Below are 20,014 nucleotides of genomic sequence, written 5' to 3'. Positions count from 1 at the left end.
ATTAAATTGAAATATATAATTGAAAATTGTTTGCTAAAAAATTATATTTGCTTGCAAGTTCGAAAAGCTTGGCTATTTGATTAATATCAGCTCAGTTTTGTGTATACCACACACATGTTAGGCGTTCGCAGATGTCATCCTTCTCAAGCCTGAACTCCGAAAATGTGGCCACTTAGCAGACGATTAGTCTAAGGATGCCATTTCTCAAACTGCCAAGTCAGCCAACACCCGCCCGAAGGAAAGTGCTTCAACAAAACTGCGAGCAGAACTCCCTAAAAAAGTTTTTGCTGAACAACAAGCTGTAAATATTGCCAGGTCAAAAGTGCAGCTGTACGAAACTTTTTGGCTGCTCAATAAATTGCGAATTAAAACAACTTTCCGTGGCCAAAATTTATTGAAGCTGACTGGGAAGGGTGTGGAGGAAGGGAAAAATAAGAAAAAATTCAACATTTTTTTTTTTATTTTTAGCTCTTTTGCACTGTGGCTTTTTGGCTAATTTTTGTATTTTGTTTAACCGCAGCTACATAATCACGAATTTGTGGAGGTCTGCATGAAAATACTGTACCAGGTGGAGCTGCAGCGCACCACATTGGAGCAAATGTGGGGCTTCTCGGTGGAAGCGGAGCTGATTGAGAATGCCGAACGGCAGGACGAGCTCTGTTGCTATGTGAGCCGCGTCGAGGACAAAAGTGTCGCCATGCACAATGGTAAGTACTTAAGGGGAATAACACTCGAATGTCTACAGCTGCTTAGCTCAGCTCAATTCCGTGCACTCACTTGCAATTTATGACACAAAATGCCAAATGGCCAATGCCAATGGGCAAACATCATGATTTCCTGTTTCCGGCCAGCCAAACAAAAACGTTGCCAGGCCAACTAAGTCTTTGCCAGCCGCAGTTCGCCGACTGAAACAATGTGCGGCCCAATGTTGGCAAAGGATATTATCAAGTGGCACGCCCAAGCGTCCCGCCTCCCCTCCCCTCACCACGCCGCACTCGAACACTCAATTGTGCTCGGTTGCATGCGCCTTTTTTGTGTAAGAACTGCGCTTCTTTTATATTTAAATGCTTTTCACTTTTATGTCACAAAACTTAAGCAAACTCGCTTTGGTTGCACAGAGGCGAGTCAAGTGGTGCACTGAAGTTGCAGGAGTTGGAAATGAAGCAACTGCAGCCTTTGGAGTGAGCAGCAGTTTGTATAGCAGCTCCTCAGGGCCAGCTACTGCGCCTGCTGCAACTGCTGCATCTTCATAAAAACTCAAAAGTCAGCGCTTGTGACCGAGCAGACATCACGTTGATGATGAGCAGCGCACTCGAAGATGCTCTCTCTTTCTGTGTGTGTGTGTGTGTGTGTGTGTGTGGGTAAGCGTGTATAAAGCGGATGCACCTGTAATGGCAGCCACAGGGCCATAGCACCATGTTGAGTCCTTAAAGGGTTTTTGGGCGTCATCTTAGACGTCGTTGCTCACCCGCCCTTATCCCTTGCCAACCTTGTTGTTTTTCTATCACTTAAAATCAACTTAAGTTGGCATTTGCATGCGTCCTGGCCTGGCGCACAGGCGCAGCTAGCGAACTGCAGTCAAGTGCTTGTAGTCGAAATGCCACTCGAGCAGCGCTTTAAATTATGTCGCCTGATGTTGACAGTACCTCAGCCCGCCCCTACGGCCCGCCAGGTGTTGGCAGGATAACTGCAACGCTGCACTTGCAAAAGTGATGAACCTGAAAGAAAATTTCACAGCGGAAACCTCATTAAGCACGTGGAGTGCGAATGTGGCAACGATGGCGACGACAACGACAACGACGATGACGACAACAACGAATCAAAAGTCCATAAAACAATGTGCACGAAAATCGTTAGCAAAAACTGAGACATGAACCCGCCCAGCACCCGCAGGCGCCAAGGCCCGTCCGCGACTACTTTAAAAGTTAGCCCTGCCACTGGCGGTTAGTTTATAATTTGCTATAAGTTTTTCCTCCCTATTTTTTTTGTTTGTTTCTAGTTTTTTTTTGGTGGCTTAAAACTGCGTTAACAATGCCACTGGACAAGTTTTTGCCAGGGTGTTGAATTTAATGAGCAGCAAATAAAGTGCCGCAGCAAGTGCCAGATTTGCTAATGACTTTACTTGTTTATTTTTCTTTTGGTTTTGCAAAATTGCATTTCAATGCAGGTGCACAACAGAAATTTCAAGATATGCGGAATATAAATGAAAGGAATTACGTAAAATTAACCTTTAAGGCAGTATAGCCATAATTTAAAGAATTTATATTAACCAGCAGGTATTTTTGTTGAATTATTTAAAAATATTGTGCTGCATGAAAGTTATGACAGCTTTCATTATTTTCCGCGCAATATTATTTATGAAATTGGATTGATAAAATGGCGCCTGGGCAGGGACTTGTTTTATTTTCTGTAAATATATGGAAATTAACTTTAAAGTGAAATTTTAAGTGCAAAAATAGTCATACATAATTTATTTACCCATACGCAATATAAATACCAAGGCAATGGCACCTGAGCAGGGATTAATATTATAATAATTAAAAATATTGTGTTATTATGGGCTCTTTAAGACTTAGTAGTTGTTTTAGATCTGTTATTATTAAAAAGCAAGTTTTCTTTAAATTGTTGACGATTTTGAACAGAAACTGAAAGAAATGGCGCCCAAGCAGGCACTTATTTTTATAATTTGCTGCAAATATAAAAACTACGACGAACTTCTTAGAAGACATCATCAATATTTAGTAGGGCTAAATGTGCATTGAAACGATCAATAACAAATTGCTATAATCTGTATGAACACACACGCACAACACAACACAATGACAGTGACAATAACAGGATATTATTCAGGGAAATCAACAAATAATACATAATACTACCTAAACTGTTGTTTGAGGGTGTTCCGAAAACTGTACCTGAACAACTGCGTGTGGCTGCATAAATTAAGCACTTCAATTTACATGGCCAGTTGGTTGCAACAGCTTGAAAGTTGCCACAAAGAGAGAGAGGCACACGTACAATTGATTTAATTGCCTATTAGCAAATGCCAAGGACCAATTTAAGGGCATTTGTTGGTCAGCGCTGGGCAGCTGGCAGCCCGATTTTCGCCTTTAACAAAAACAGAGACAACCACAAATGCAGCAGAAGTAAATGCAAATGCAAATGCTGTGGCAGCCCACTTTTCTTGGGCTAATTGAAACCCCAAAATGTCTTTGAATTCGGGCTGGGGCTTTAATGAGCGCACAAAAACAATTTAGTGCCTTAAATCAATGCGCGTTGGCTTTAAGTGCAATTTGCCACACATATGCCACATGCCACATGCCACACGCCACTCTTAACTGGCAACTGGCAGCTCTCGACTGTGACTCAGCGCCTGTTTGCTTGGCTTTTTCCAGTTAACAAACAGACGCAGTCGAGCAGCCATCGAGCCATCCATAATAATGATGGCCACAAATGCAGCAGCAGCAGAAGCAGCGGCAGCAACAACTACTGCTGCTAAAGTTGCACCAACTGCTGGCAGAATGTGCACAAAAGTTGCATGCCGCACACTCGAGTGTTGAAAAACAAGCGTGGCAAAGTATTTGGCAAACATGAAATAACAATTTGCTCAAGCCAAGAACAAAGCTGTTGTCAACGCAGCCTCCCACCTCTCCCCACCAAAAAAAAGGATAAAGTAGAACGAGGGGAAAAAAGGGTAACCGCAAAATAAACAAAATAAATACCAAGTCGAGTATATATTTGTCTAATGCATGTGCTGCCAAAGCCAAAGCCAAATAATCCACACCAAAACGTAACGAAACGTAAACGTAAACGTAACGAATTCCCTGGCAAAAAAAAAGAGTATGGCAAAATCCATTTGAAATTGTAACAAATGCAAAAATTGTGCATGAGTTGCTGCTGCTGCCTGGCAGCAGGTTCAAGGTGCAGCAAACTCTTGCATAAAATACACAACTGTCTGGCAGATAACAACCCACACCCACACACACACACACACACACACACACACATGTGCATATCTGTCGAAGTTGTTGCAGCTGCAACAACACTGATAACGTGCAACAAAACAAAAATGAAGCAGCTGCCTGGTCGAAATAAATGTTGTAGAAAATGCTCACAGATACACACACACACACACACCCACGCATACACCCACACACACATGAGCTAGAAAAGCTGCAATACATTAAACTGGCAACGTGGCGCATGAACAATGCGAAACCTAGAATGCTGTTGTTATTGTTTTTATCGCTAGCTAAAGACATGGGCGCTTATCTTAACGAAAGATGTCACTGCCTCGCCCACAATTGATGCTGTTACAGTTGCCACATCCAACCCAACGCCCCGCCGCCCACTTCCCTTTGCCACAGCAAACAAACACAATAACAACGCGCATCTATTAAATTTCTCTTTACCTCAAGCAAAAACAAAGCTACATTGTGCGCCTTCTAGCTATGCATCTATTATAAAATAGTTAAGATATAAACGTAACATAACTTGCTTTTAACTCCAGTTTCTGTCTTTATTTCATTGCACAGGCATTATCAAAGGAGACGAAATAATGGTCATCAATGGCGCGATTGTTTCTGATCTAGATATGATGTACTTGGAGAGCGTTCTGCAGGAGGAGCAATCGCTCAGCATGATGATGCGGTAAGTTGCTTTAGTCCTTTGTGCTCCTGCCTGTCCCTGTGCCTGTCCCTATCCCTGTCGCTGCCTGTTCGTGGTTTTGCCTGTAAATTGTCTGCATCTCGCACGTTTCGCAAACATCTGTTGACTTGAATGCAAGTTAAGTGCAGAACCCCCCACTCCTCTGCCCACACACTTTGCCCTGCATTTCTATTTCTATTGACAATACACACATTGCTATTGACGTATTTCGATGTGGTTGCCCATTGTTTAAATAGATATACAGATTAATTAACTATCTTAGCCGCTAGCGAGCAATTGTTTTACTTACAATGCCATTTACCGTCATACTAGTGCCTCAGTTGATCAGTTACAATAACAATTGGTTACACTCAGATTAACTACACAATTGCTTCTATGCAGCCTGTCCATATTAAATCTATAGCACACAAAATGGCAACCAGCTCCGTCAAATTTGTGCTTTATTTTGGAATTAACTTTAATGCGGTGCAATAACAATAAGCGTTTAACCTTAGTTAAAGTTGTGTTGAGGTAGCTTTGACTATTCATATATTAAAGTTTATATATATTGAAGAGAAAACATACAACAAGAACGAAAGTAATTGTTGTATTTATCTGTGATTTACACAAATTAAATAATGAACTATGAAACTATGAAAGGACATGTATTACATGAGCACTTTTTAATAGAGAACATTTCTCAGAAAAATACTGAATTAAATTTATGTCAAATAGAATAGCTTCAAGGGTATTTTTAAAAAAAATAATAACGTCCATTACAGCCCAACTAAACCACATGCATATAATAAATAATAAATATACTGCCTTTGGCTCCATAGTGCATTTTTCTGACAGCTCCGGCTTTGTTATGGCACTCGAAAAATCAATTAAATTTTTCTAATGGGACCTTGTATCACTAGTCCGGTGCCTATTTTTAGCAAACTCATGCTCAGTATATATATCTTAAATTTTAACATTTAGCTCTCTTGTAAAGTTCAACTCCCGCAACCCCAAAATTGTGTCTGCTACAATCCCAACCTCTATGGCAGCCAACATGCTCGTTTAATATTAAATACCGCACATAAAAAACTTTCAAAATGACGCAAAGAAAAAAAAAATAGAAAAACCTCCAAATATGTCAACATTTGACAAGCTTTAGCAAATTTTTGATAAGCAGTTGGATGAAGCCAACCCATAGACACATAGACACAACCAACACACGCACACACACTGACAAAAATTGTTTGGCAACAAATCAAAAATGGTAAAATTTAGCACCAAAAATGGCAGCGACCAACAATTTTCCGAGCTTTCAATATTTCGCTTTTCAATTTTCATGACAAAGTCCAAACAACAAAACTAAAGCCGCAGATGAACAGAAACACGTTAACCACTTCCCTCCATGCGGCAGCAGCAGCAGCTCATGGAGTGGGTTTGTTGCGGGCAGGGTTAAAGTAGGGGTAACATGGGTTGGGGTAGCGTAGGGTGTAGATTTTGGGGGTTTTTTTGGGCGCTTGCTTGGCTCAGCTACTGCGACGACGACCCCACTACGGTCGCAGTCGCGGACCCAGGCATTTTGATAGCCTAATTAGCTGCTCTTTATGGCCGCATTGGCTTTTGTGCTAAGCGTTTGCGAGGCAACAAACTGTAGCCCATGCCCAGTAAACAAGCCGCCCGTTACCCGTACCCCGTACCCCGTGCCCTGCTCAAATCCCATTCAAATTATGCACGTTGGAGAGCATTTTTCCGCATCTTTTGCCACTGACATAGAAAAAGGTCAGCCAGGTGTTTGCTTTAAAAAAACGACTGCAAAGCAAACCCAACCAGAACTCAAATTTAATAAAAATTTATGTAAATTTAAAAAAAAATAAAAATAAATAAAAAAAGCTTTAATTTTATATATTTGTTTTGCAGCTCGTCACGCACCGAGCCGCCAGATCTAGTAGGCATTATGCGTGTGACGGACGATATGATTGACTCTCTGGTGTGCCCGCCGCCGCCAACAGATCCGCCAGTGATGAGCGAGGAGATGATAACTGGACTGATTGTGCCAGCGCCCGGTTGGAGTAAGTAACCACTACCACCCACCCCCTCTCTCTATACACAAAGCCCTAAAAATACTTTTGGTCTGGCTTCAAACTAAAACTGTGCGTGGAATTTATTTTGTTTACGTCGTTTTTCAACATTTAAAAGCCGCAACACAACATACATCTACGGCTACAACAAAAGCATACTAATCACGGCAGTTGTGCTCGTTGTTGTTCTTGTTGTTGTGGTTAAGGTGCGGTGTGCCTTTCTCGCTCTCGCTCTCTTTCTCTTTTTAGATGTGTGTGTGTACTGTGTCGGCAGCAGCGGAAACGTAAAGCGCATTTCCGGCGCGCATGCGAATTTCTAAAGTTCATTAAAGTAATTTATATTTTTTGTTAAATGCATGTTGCAAGTGCTTCATGCAACATGCAACAGCAACAACATTTACTTCAATAAGTAGCATGCTAACCGTGTGCGAGAGGAAGAGAGACAGAGTGAAAAAGAGTGAGAGAGAGCGGAAGGGTAGCAGCAAGCAGAGTTGTGTGCGTGTGTCTGTGTGTGTGGTGGGAGTTGCCTGCCTGCTTGCCACACGCAGTCGTTTCGCTTTTCAGCAACAACTACATAATTACAGGATTACAAACTGCACTCACACACACAACCACACACACATACACGCACACACACACACACACGCTGCAGTGCACTCAAAAAGCCGAAGTGGCTAAGAACACAAAACAATTAAAAACCAACAAACGCAGAATACAACAACAAGTACAACAGATGTGTGTGTGCGTGTGTGTATTTTATACACAAAATGAAACATTTTTATGCGGCAAACAATTAAAAGGCACAGCAAACTAAAAAAGAATTAAAATAAAATACACACAACAAGAACAGAACGTATATAAAAAAATACAAAAAAAGTAGAAAAAAAGATGTAGCAAAAATTAAACGACTCGCATGCAACTGGCACATGTATTGGTTGTGTGTGAGCGTTGCGTATTTTGTACCATATTCCACATTTTGGCACACACACACATACAGTACTCACATACAGCACACACGTTCGCACATACTCAGTGTGCTGACGAACGGACATTTGTGGCATATGGGTTATGGATATGGCGGCATATGCAACAAAAATCGTTTGCCATTCAACATGAATGGTAGTTGGGGCAGACGCAGGCTTGGGGTGCAGGGTAGAGCGTATATATAAAAGAAAAAAAACTGGATTACATTTCACTTTGGCAATTAAACAGAGAAAGGAACTTGGGCAACGGAGCAGCAGCAAGGGGCATGCAACTTGATGTTGAAGCACTTTTAGCTTATTAAATGCACAATTTGCTGAAGACTGCAATCAGAGAAGCGCAAGCTGTAGACATGCACAACATGCGCTGGTCAAGAGTTACACAATTTTTATGCTGTGCAAACCAATTAACGAAAGAGCCACAAGCATTGCGGAGTAATCGAAACAATTTTAATTATCATATTTTATGCTGTTTAATCACGAGCCAAGGCACACAATTAGCTCCCTTTGAAGTGCCTTGAAGTCCCCCGAAGTACTTGTATCAGAGCAGTTGCAGATAATTGAGTGGGTATCAGGGCTGCAAACCAAGCTTCAAATTGTCGCTGGTTCAGTTCAGAGTTCGAACCGACTTTCTGCATTGGAGTTTGGCTCGTCATCCATCCAGGTTCTGGTAGAAATGTAGTTTTGCTGTAGATTTTCAACAGTTTTAAAGGCAAATCGTTTTCAAAGCTATATCGCCTTTCAGCTCGGCTCTTTTATTAAAAACAGCTTTTGCTTAAAGTTTTATTCTTTATTAACAACCAATTCGAATTCCAGATCGGTTCGTTTCAAGCCCCCGTAGCTATAGCTATAGATAACTGTTTGTAAAACTGTGTGAACGTCTCGAGAAGTCTTAGATGTTAGCTCTTAACTGGCTTAGAGTAAATTCTTTATCATATGACAGCCAACAGCAATAAAATTAAATTTGTAAATCACAAATCTTGAGAATTATCTTCAAGCTATAAGTATCTCAGCTCGATGTCAGCTCACTTTTTTAAAGCAGCCAGCTTGTGCGCAACATCATCTCTTTATATAATCCAGTAGGTTAAATATCTTTGAGCCATCAATAGCTGTCAAAAAGAAAAGCGTCCAGGTGGCACTTGCTCACCTGACCCTAAAGCATTCTATACTTTTTAACAGCCTCACGTTTGGCAAATAGCTACCAGCTCGGCACGCGTCATAAAGTTGTGCTCCTTGGCCCCGCCGAAAAAAACATCATAGTTTAAGTAAAGCCACTAAAACTCTAGACTTTATGGGCAATGCACGTTTTCGACTTGGTCGTTTAAATGACCAACAGCAGCAACAACAAACAACGAACGAACCACGTCTAGAAGTTATTAGCCCCAGCCTGTTGTTCTTGCTGTTGTATTTGTTGCCTAGCTCTGCCTTGGAGCACTACGTGCAATTTGTAAGAAGACCGCAAGTTGAAATTTATAAGGCGGCAATTTCAATATCTCACACACACGAACGAACACACACACACACGCGCCTAGCTAGTATGTGGTGTCAAATTTGAAGCAAAATGTTCATAAAATTTGTTGTAACCAATTTGCATGTGGCAGACCGTGGCCAAGGGGACAGCGGTGGCGGCATTCAAGGACATGATTTTTAAACGCTTCCTGGCGCTGCCAAAACTACCACTACATAAGCCGACCCACACGCACACACACACGCACACATGTATATATGTATTTATATATAGCCATACTGCTGCTTACATATGTATACATGCCATGTGTATGGCCCATAAATTTTTTTCTTGTTGGTTAAATCTTTGCCGCGCCTGCATATGTGTGTGCGTGTGTGTGTTGCGTGTATGCGCCCCTGCATGCTCCACCTTCTGCAATGCCCCTTCGCTCTGCCTTGCTTGTGTGGACGTTGTGGCAAACACATAGCAGCAATAATCATTACAGCTTGTTGTGGCTGTTGTTGTTATTCTTGTTGCTGCTGTTGTTTTTGGCTGCTTGGTGGCTGCTGCTGCTGCTGTTCCTGGCTGCTGGCAGTATTTTTGTTGTTATTACTTTCAGCTTTGTGCCGCCTGGCTGGGTTGTTTTTGTTGTTTCCTTGTTTCTTATTTTTTTCTTTTTTGTTGCTGCTTTCTTTTTTGGGCGCCATTTCCGCAAGTATTAAATTCCTGCTGCTTTTTATTGCGCAAACATGGAATTTAAAATTAACAAACAAGCTGCAACAACATAAATAAAATGCTTAATCGAACTTTAAAACTGGCCCCCCGCCAACATTAACAGCAACAACAACAACAACAACTGCAGGCAGACTATTGCCCAGAGGCAACTGGCAACTAATTATGGGCTAGCCAAAAACTAATAATAATAAACATAACTAACTGTTATCCAACAAATACATTCCTTTACTCTAGATGGCACTGGCAAGGATTTGTATTCACCGGAGGCGGAAAGCTCGCCGGCGCCCTCATTTGTGGAGCCAACTGTGGCGCAATTGGCAGTTGGCGCAGGCGGCGGCGTCTCGGCATTGGGCGTGGCCAAGCCAACCTCGCGCACCAGCAGCTTTGAAATTGAGAATCTGCTAAAGACCGCGGAACAAGTAAGTGCCTAGTACTCTGTCTGTCCCCTTTTTTTCGCTCTGTCTCTTTCTCCCTATATATATAATATAAACATGACCAAGAAGAAACAAAACGCAAACACGTTAAACCCGTCTGCCCTGAAACCCGAAAAAAAATTAACAAAAAATAATACCCTGACCCCTAGACCTGACATCCAAGAACATTCAAACCCGGCGCTGGGAACGGAACTTGGCACTTGGCTGACACCGGCTAAGGCAGCGGGCAAAGTCAGTTCCAATTGCTTTGAACTCGCTAAGCGGAAACGGAAACTATTAAAACGAGCGCCAAACACGAGGCGGCAACGCATGGCGTGTGGTTGGCAAGGGTGGGGGGGCGAAGTGGTTTGAGCTTCGGCTGGGGGTTTGTGCACTTCTGATTGAAATGTGCACAATTTGAAATTTGCTAAAGCTATGAGACGACGGCGGACCGGGGACTTCATATGGGGCCGTTATGGTTTGGTAAGCAGCTGCGAGTCTCTGAGAGGGCTTCGAGCTGCAGCTGGTTGTCAGTAGCTGGTTGACGCTCAAGATGTCGTGCCACAAATTTGGCCTATTGGGTCTTGTTGCTTGCAAGTCACCAAACAATAAACGTCACAAATAGAAATGTGCTGGCATAAAAATATCAAGGATATATTCACAACAACAGCTATGAAAGACAGGCGACAGAGAAAGAGAGAGCGACAGCGAGAGCGAGAGCGAGTGAAGCGACAAGAGACAAGAGAAAGAAACGCAAAGACGCCACAGAATGCACTTTGTTTCTGGATATGCTTTACCCAAGTGTGCTCGAAACTGGCAGAAACCCACTTCATTTAATGATACTTGAACACTGTGACACACAAACACACTGAGACCGAGCCACACACACACACTCAGACACACGCACACACATGCAACTGCCAGGCGAGACAGCAACTGGAGAGTCAGGGCGTTACATAAGAATCCTTTTAATTCAAGTTGACATTTCGCACAGCAGCAGCAGCATCAACAGCAGCAGCGGCGGCTGCAGCTCACCAAGAAATTCAAGAAATTTTCAAATTTTTCATCTTTGGGGCATGACGCCAGCAGCAGCTACAGCTGCAGCAGCAACAACAATGTTGGCACTCAGCAGCTGGCCCATAGGCTGCCTCAGCCGCTCACCTGGCACTAAACCCACGCCACGGCATGCCAGCCAGCACCCCAGCACCGCCCCGCCCCGCCCCTCCCGCCCATGGCCCTTTGTGTCTTACTCTTTGTTGGTTTTGGGTCGCTGCCGCCGTCGCTGCCGACGCCGCTTATGCAAATCAGCGACGCAGCCGTCGACGTTGCAACTGAAAGAAATGCAGAACAATAAAACAGTTAAAAGTAGACAAGAACAAGCTGCACAACAACAGCAAAGAAGAAACGTCAAGAGAGAGAAGGAAATAATAATACACAAAGTGCAACTGCATAAAAGTGAAATGTCTTCCACAATGCCAACGAGCAGCAACAACAACAACAACAAACAACAACAAGAACAATTCAACTGAATGTTGCACGAACAATGACAACTGAAATTTCATGAGATTGTTGTTGCAACTACATGGCAAAGTCTTCAAGTGTGCCTCTGCGTGTCTTTGTGTGTGTGTTTGTGTGTTTTTAGGGATGAAACGTGACAAAACTGTCAGTCACGACAAAAAAGTTCAGCTTAAAATCTATATGCAAAAGAGGTTTCCAGCCATATTTCGCGTTAACGCAAAAATTGTTGAAGACAAATATAAATCTGCCATAAAATGTGGCTGCATTTCGGATAATGGATGGCGCCAGCTATAAAAAGTACACAAGTGACAAATAAAATTTGACTTTCGGTTAATTTGTAACTTCTCAAGGAAAATGCAAATTTGCATATCAATTAACTAAACTTTATTCATAGATAGATAAAGCTAGCTTTAAATATTCGCAAGTAACCAGTATCAACAAAACTTACAGTTATTTTATAGCTTCCGGCTGTTTATTTTCATTTCAAACAGCAGTCGGAAAAATGTTTTCATTAGCCGGAAACGGCTGTTTAGCTTAAGCATGCAGCCAACAGATGGCGCCAGCAACCAATAGAAACTGCAGCTGAAACAAGTATTTATTCTTTGCATATTGAATGAATACAATTTGTAGAAAAATTGAAGAAACTCGTAAGAAACTGCCGCTGAAAGATAACTTAAAATTAGGTTTATTGAGTATTTAATTATTGAGCATTTGAATTTGGCTGTCATCTGCTTGAAACTGATATTTAAATTTCAATTGTGTTTAAATGAATATCTCAGATATCTTCAAGTGCAAACCAGCGCCCACTTAAACCTTTGACGCAATCACGCTGTCATCGCCAGTGGCCGTCTGTTCCTTGAAGAACAACACGCATTTTGAGCGCTGTCAAGTACAGTGGTAAGGCTTATGCGCCAGCTCTCAATCCCTGTCTCTGTCTGTATTTGTGTCTGTGTCTGTGTCTGTTTGTGTCTATCTCTTTGCTGTTTACCGCTCTGTTGATTTAAACTTTGACCTTTTGCAAATTGCACAGCACTCAAATACACACACATTCCCAGGCACCGTAAGGCGTATAAAAATATTTGTTTAGGCATTTACAATGCAAATTCGGACAATATTTTGCTGGGCGTGGCAAGTCAATTTAACTCAGTTCCGGTCAACGCGCCATTTAACACTTTTGCCTAAGCCAAAAAGCAGCAACAACAAAATAAATATAATAACAAAAGTTAAACCAAAAAAAAAAAATAAGTAAATCAAATAAATAAAAAGAAGACTTAAACAAAAATGAAAAGCTGAGAGACCTAAAACCACTGTGCAAGTGACATAAGAAGGCTGAAGATTTGCGCACCTCTACACTTTATGCAAAATGCGGTTGTGTGGTTAAGTCTGTGAGTGTGTGTGTGTGCGCGTGTATTTGTCTGGTGTAGTTGTATGCACACACGCTCTATGTCAACCGTCAAGCGTCAACTGTCAGTGCCAAATGTGCTTGTAACCGCACACAAACACCAACACCAGCAGCAGCAACAACTTTGGCGAGGACAAAACACAACAACAACGACGACAACAACTACAACAAGCAAACGGCGCCCCCAACTTGGACTTACGACAAGGACGTGACAGTCATTTAGAACCGCAGCTGACGTCGTGGACGCTGGGGCTACGTTTATGTCTGTCTGTTTAAAGTGGCCGCCGCGAGTTGCACAATAAAACCAACCCCGAACCAGAGCAGCAGCCGAACGAGCCATGCCAACAGTTTGACCCGGGACACAGCCCCCTGACCCGCTGCCACACCCAACGTCTAACGCCCACCGACCCACCGGCCCACCTACTCCAATGTCCTGTTCTTAACTATCGCTGTCTATCTATCTCTGTCATGCTAACTTCATTTTTGTTTATTGTCATTTATTTTTGGTGTCTCTTTTTTGTGTGGTCGCTTCGCTCGTTTTCGTTTCGTTTCTTTCGTTTCACGATCCTCATCATGCAACAATAACAACAACAACAATAATAACAACAACAAACACAACAACACAACACAATCAACAACCAACCCAACCGAACCCTGACCTGTTAAGGTTACCGGATTTTGTCGTTCACCTCAGGAAACACGCAAATCGAGCCCCACGGGTTCAGTCACATCGTCGGTCTCGACCACAGCGCTGACACCGTCGCGCCAACTAACCGATGCCGAGAAACTGCGCAAAGTCATCATGGAGCTGGTGGACACGGAGCGCACCTACGTTAAGGTGAGTACCAGAGTCATAGACCCCATGCCCATGCTCACACTCTATTCAATTTGTTGACAAACTTTTGTATGCACTTGCTGCAGGTATTTGCAATTTGTCATTAAGCATGAGATTAAAAGCATATGTATAGATCAGGGCTAAAAAAGGGGCTGCCTTGAGTTTCGGTTCTTGAAGTAAACCTTGTTTGGGGATATATATATTTTTGCTTTTAACTTTAAATGAATCAATTAAATTTTAAATAGACAATTGCCCATTGTACTGAGAATATTGCACGCTATAAATATTCTCATATACAAGATGCGGGCTAAAAGTTAAATAAAGCCAAAATTTCCAACTAGTTAGATAAATGGCAAACATATTTTGACTATGCGGCTAATTCTGTCTCATTAGTTTTTTATTTTGGATCGGTTTGTCTATTTTTCTTTTCTATGCAATTGTTTCGATTCAGGGCTTAACATATAGTAAAAGATCAGTTGGGAAACCGGCTAGGAATCGGTTCAGCCTAAACTCTGTTTGCAGGTTGGGTATATAATACTTATAAGCCGAGTTCTAAGCGTCAAAGAAATTTGACTTATCCGCCTCGTCCGTCTGCTGCAATTATACATAAATCAGATAAATAGTTGCCATATTATTAGCAAAACTTGTTCAGATCAGAGACTACTTTATTTACTACCTTAGTTTATAGTACACCTGCCACAGCAAGAAACTATCAGGGTATTTAGACTTCTTGAAAGCAAAGTTAAGGCTACTTTCTTGCTGTCCTTGCTGGCCAACATTACACATTCCATTCATTAGTCCTGGCTTGCAATTAAAAATGCAAATTTTAATCCTTTAACCATGCGGCTATGTTTCTGGCTTTAAGCCATGGCCGCCCGAGTTGGCCAGGAAGCATACAAATAATTATTATAATTTAGAAATTATGTAAAGCGCCGCGCCGCTGCCGCAACGTTGGCGAGTCTTATCTCTCGCTGTAACCCGACTGCCCACTCCCCCTTCACTCTACTCCACCCTCCCTCTATCCGCTGGCCGGAAGTATTGTTCCAAATGAAAGCGCGCGCCTGCGGCTATGCTACAGTTTTTTCGCCCATATTTTTATTTACTTTATTTTCTTCTGCTTCTCTGCGTTGGCAAACTAAAAAGTTCTGGTGTTCTGGTAGCTACCAGAGCACCAGGAACCGGTCACCAGCTCAACCCAGCTGGGAGCTCGTTGGAGGGGGGCAGGGCACTGCTGTTGTGGGCAGTTGTCGTTTTTGGGCGACTGCTGCTGATTTTTTAATTTAATTTATGCATCTTTTTTTTTTGTGTTGTTGCTTTCTTCTCATTTTTCATTTTTTATGTGTCAACAAATTTGAATTTATTGAACAACAACAACGTTTGAATTATTTTCGTATGCAGCACTTGAACAATCTGCTCGAGCATTATCTGGAGCCCATGAAACGCGAAACGTTTCTATCGAATGCGGAAATTAATGCGCTCTTCGGCAACATACACGAGATTGTCACATTCCAGCGCCAGTTCCTGCAGAATCTCGAGGAGGCGCTCGAACTTGAGCCGGAATTCAATAAATTCGAGCACTGCGGTCAGTTTAGGGTAAGTTCCAGTTCCCTTCCGAGTTCCTGCCAGTGCGTGACTTGCCTGTCTAATTGCACTTTTAAATACATTTTTTATATATATTCGTAATGTTTAATATCTGTGTGTTTTCTTGATTTTTGCAGAACGTCCTGTTTGCAATCGGCTCCGCTTTTCTCTATTATGTCAATCACTTCAAGCTGTACTCCTCGTTCTGTGCCAGCCACAGCAAGGCCCAAAAAGTTTTGCATCCAAGTAAGTACACATATCAATTGTCTTTAAATTTCATACAACTGCCAAAGATACCAAGCTTTTGTCAAAACTGAATAGATTTCCATTCAAAATGTTATTATAATTAAGTTAACTTTTCAAATTTCATGAACTATTTCTACGAAAATGAAATCGCAAAATTTTGTTCTAATATGATTTCTGTTGTCTATATATTGTATTTTAATTTAGTTATTGATACAATTCCATTTGACTTCGCATACGCCTGGTAGTCCGCTATAAAAAACTGCAGCCTGCTTGTAGGTTGTTTTGTACAAAAATTTGCATGGGGATAAAATTTAAAACCAAAGCGAACGCAACTGAGAGGCAAATGTGTGGACGTGACGTGTGAGAAATCAAAAGAAAAGTGTTTGCCATATGCATAAATACATATATTATGAGCCATTTCTATGTATGTGTGTGTGTGTGGATGTGTGTGTGTGTTTGTGCTTGGTGTGAGTTCAACTATTGCAATCAGCGTGAAGCGTCAAAGTCTATTTGAGTTTGAAGTTTGATGCGAGTGGGTGCATGGTTCGGGGAGCGGTGGTGGGTTGTTCGTGAAAGTTGTAAAAGTCAAACAAGCGACAAGTTCCGAACAATTGGCAAACTATGCGCTTCAATTGTTGTCTGCGGCTGCCGAAACTCTCGCAACACGCCTCCGCGCCTTTAAATGATTTGCAAGTTAAATGAATAATTACAACCGCAAATGCAAAGATACGAGGCGCAGGCGCGGCAAGGCGTGGCATATTCATATTCATGCCATGGCAGCAGCGGCAGCAGCAGCAACAGAAGCTGTCAAGTATCTTTTGTTAATTAAACTTGTAGAATTATGACACGTTCGCAAATGGGGACCGCGCAGGGCTGCCAAAAACTATGTCGCGCTGTTGCCACTGGCAGTGTCCCCATGAAAGGCAGCTGGAGCAGCAGCTGCGACACGGGAATAGGAGAAAAAGTGCAGACTAGAGAGACCTGCAGACTCCAGACTCTGGCTTAGGCGACAACATGTCATAATTAAATTAGACTTAGTGGCAGCTTAAAAACACTCGAGCAAACACAAGTGCCACAAATGAGAAACGGATGGAAAAGAGAGCAAACAAGAGCGTACCAGATATGCCCGGGTATGCCGCAGTTGAAATACCCTTATTTTGACAGCTATTAAAGCAATTGATTTTCAATATAATTTTTAAATATTTTGACTGATTTTTAATGGAGCTTTCTTGCAAATGACACGATTGTTCCTATAAGAGCTATATGATATAGTATATAAATAAATGATATTTAAAAAAATATAATATATCACTCAAGAACTTAATTTGTGATTCATAGCTTTATAATATAAAGGATGATACTGAACAGCTCTTCGTGAAGATAGTTTCAAAGTTAAAGATATGTTGGCATGGAAACAGACTGGAGGTGACTTCAAAGACTCTGAGATATACTTATAACTACAATACCTGATAATATTATAAAACCCTCTGCAAGGAACAAAGAGAATGAAAGTGAGTGTTGTAGATGTGGTGAATGCTTTACAACTTCATAACAAAGTAGCTGATTAATGACAATAGCAGCAAAACGTCGAGGTACAAATTTGCAATATTTGCAATCAATGGAAGTCAAAGCTACTGCCAGGAGCAGCAGCAGCAGCAGCAGCAACAACAGCTGGAGTAGGAACTGAAGCAGGAGCTGAAGCACAGTGTGTCAACTTAAGTTTCAGCTTTAGCTACGGCAGATACTCGAGCTGCTGCTGTTGCGCTTGGCTGTTTCATGCAATTTTATGCAAAATGTTGAAAGGATAATTAATTATAGCAAGAAGTGCACTTAAGTGCCTTCGTTACAAGCAGGCAGGCAGGGAGGCAGGCAGGCAGGCTGGCAAAAGCAGGAATAGGTGCCCAGGATGGGAGAGGGAGGGAGGTAGAGAAAGCAGCCATTAGACGCAAATCCGTGCAGCAGACAGGCTTTGACTATGGCCTTTATCAAAGCTTCTCAGCTGACTATAAGAACAAGTTAATGACATTTTCTTGTCAACGTTGCGCACGTGTAGCCTATCCCTGTGTCACCTGCTCTGGCCCTGGTTCGGGGCTCTTCAGTGCGGGCCTCTAACAACGTTCGCAATTAATGGCAATTGAAGCGTGCACTGAAATCAAATCATTTGCCAAATTTGTGTCAATTTCTGCAATTGTTAAACTTCTCAATTTTCTCATTTGATGCAGACGAGGGCAACCATGCGCTGCAGGAGTTCCTTGCTGCACGCAATCCCAAGCAGCAGCACAGCAGCACCTTGGAATCGTATCTGATCAAGCCGATACAGCGCATACTCAAGTATCCGCTGCTTTTGCAGCAGATGCGTAATCTAACAGATACGCGCGCCGACGAGCACGTCCATCTCTGCGGTAAGTATGCCACACCCAACCCACCACACTGATGGCAATTTTACAACCCATTCGTTTAACCCAACAGAGGCGCTCAAGGGCATGGAGAAGGTGGCGGAGCACATAAATGAGATGCAACGCATCCATGAGGAATATGGCGCTATATTTGACCATCTATTCCGACAGCATCAGAAGTCATGCAAGCAGCCAATCGATTTGAGTCCAGGTGGGTTACAGCAAAAGCATTCAATAGCTACATCAGCTTCAAATGCCAATGCAAATGCTCCTCCCCCGCAATGCTGCGCATTCCCAGGCGATTTGCTCTACTATGGCGGCGTCGAGTGGCTAAACATTTCCGATTTTCTGGGCAAGATCAAGAAAGGCCTGGAACTGCATGCCATGTGCTTTGTATTCAAATCGGCGGTTGTGTTCCTCTGCAAAGAGCGTTTGCGTCAAAAGAAAAAGCTAATGGTAAGTAAATCACCACGAATAATTACCCCCTCTCCCCTGTCAAACCTGTCCAATCTCATGCTCGCTATCGTACACAGGGCGTTTCGAGCAAAAATGCACCAAACGAGGTCGAAATTATACGGTATCAGGTGCTAATACCCGTCACCGAGGTGCAGGTGCGCGCCAGCTCTGCCAAGGACATGGACTCGCACTTCCTCTGGGAGCTAATACACTTGCGTTCGCAGCTGCAGCGCCGCTCTGAGAAGGTCTATGTGCTGTCGAATAGCACCGCCGATTTTCGCAATGCATTCCTCAAGACGATCAGGCAAATAATACGCGAAAGCGTGCGGAACATGTCAATTCCCATGAAGAACTTTGGCGGCAGCTCGGGTTCCGTTTCGGGTCTATCCTCCCAGCTAGGTGGCTATGCGGGCAACTCGCAAACGCTGGAGCGGCCCAAGCAGCAGGTAAACTAACAGCTACTTATAATACCCAATCCCAATGCCAGCTGCTAAACTCGCTGTTTTTCTCAGATCACCATCGTTCAAGGTTCTCATACGCTGGGCAAGCCAAAGAAGAAGTCCGGCTCACAGCGTCATTCGGCCGGCAATATTGACTACGACAATCTGTCAGGCAGCCAGGAGGGCGATGAGCTGCCGCCAAATATGACCGGTGTGGTGCACTATGTGCCACTCTCACACGCACAGCAGCTGCAGCAGCCGGGCGGCTTTCGCAGTCGCAGCAAGACCCTGGGTGATGTGACAGGTGAGTTTGAGCTGCAGTCGATTGCGGGCGTCTCACGTGCCTGGCAAATAATGCTAATGACACACAAACATGCACATCATTGCATCGCTTCATGCTTCATATAGAAATCATTTACACCTCCATAGATCCGCAACAGCCACAGCAGCAACAACAACAACAACAACAGCAACAGCAGCAGCTTGTGCAACAGTCGGTGGCGCCGCATCCACATCCGCATCCGCGCGAGCCACCGCCGCCGCCCATAAGGCAGCCGCATTTGCACCATCACAGCAGCGACATTGAACGCATCGATCCGGGCACCAAATCAGAGGGCGAGGAGGATTCACAGCAGGGCACAATCAGGCCCAAGGCTACGCTGGGCCGCACGCCCAATCACCTGACGCTCAGGTAGGTCCCAAAGCTCTCGCTCAGTTGCCTTTGCTCAACCCTAGCTAGTAATTTGGCAGCTAGCTATTAAATATAATTGAAAAAAAAAAAGTGAAAGCCCGAAAGTTTGCAATAATTGTAATGCTGCTGCCATTTAGTTTGTAAAACTGAAA

General features: G+C 43.0%; 1 protein-coding gene across 17 annotated transcripts in view; it reads left to right on the top strand.

Moving 5' to 3' along the window:
• sif (still life) overlaps nt 1-20,014 on the top strand; it is a 92,716-nt gene that overhangs the window by 62,540 nt on the left and 10,162 nt on the right. For 8 of the 17 annotated variants that reach the window (XM_064690102.1, XM_064690104.1, XM_064690103.1 and 5 more), the window contains 13 exons: nt 521-707; nt 4,536-4,650; nt 6,562-6,713; nt 10,119-10,303; nt 13,885-14,055; nt 15,451-15,645; nt 15,771-15,879; nt 18,102-18,281; nt 18,349-18,486; nt 18,574-18,731; nt 18,809-19,177; nt 19,244-19,475; nt 19,580-19,862. In XM_064690102.1, coding sequence (XP_064546172.1) covers nt 521-707; nt 4,536-4,650; nt 6,562-6,713; nt 10,119-10,303; nt 13,885-14,055; nt 15,451-15,645; nt 15,771-15,879; nt 18,102-18,281; nt 18,349-18,486; nt 18,574-18,731; nt 18,809-19,177; nt 19,244-19,475; nt 19,580-19,862 — 2,474 coding nt within the window. Of the gene's footprint in view, nt 1-520; nt 708-4,535; nt 4,651-6,561; nt 6,714-10,118; nt 10,304-10,467; nt 12,157-13,884; nt 14,056-15,450; nt 15,646-15,770; nt 15,880-18,101; nt 18,282-18,348; nt 18,732-18,808; nt 19,178-19,243; nt 19,476-19,579; nt 19,863-20,014 lie in introns of those variants that run through there. The other 9 variants (XM_064690105.1, XM_064690101.1, XM_064690095.1 and 6 more) reach the window with 5 other exon arrangements.

This window comes from Drosophila montana, unplaced genomic scaffold (assembly GCF_035044405.1).
Source record: "Drosophila montana isolate Dmon_TW-CO22-7 unplaced genomic scaffold, ASM3504440v1 contig_3231_1, whole genome shotgun sequence".
Lineage (NCBI taxonomy): Eukaryota > Metazoa > Arthropoda > Insecta > Diptera > Drosophilidae > Drosophila > Drosophila montana.
This window is presented reverse-complemented; position numbering and strand designations above follow the sequence as displayed.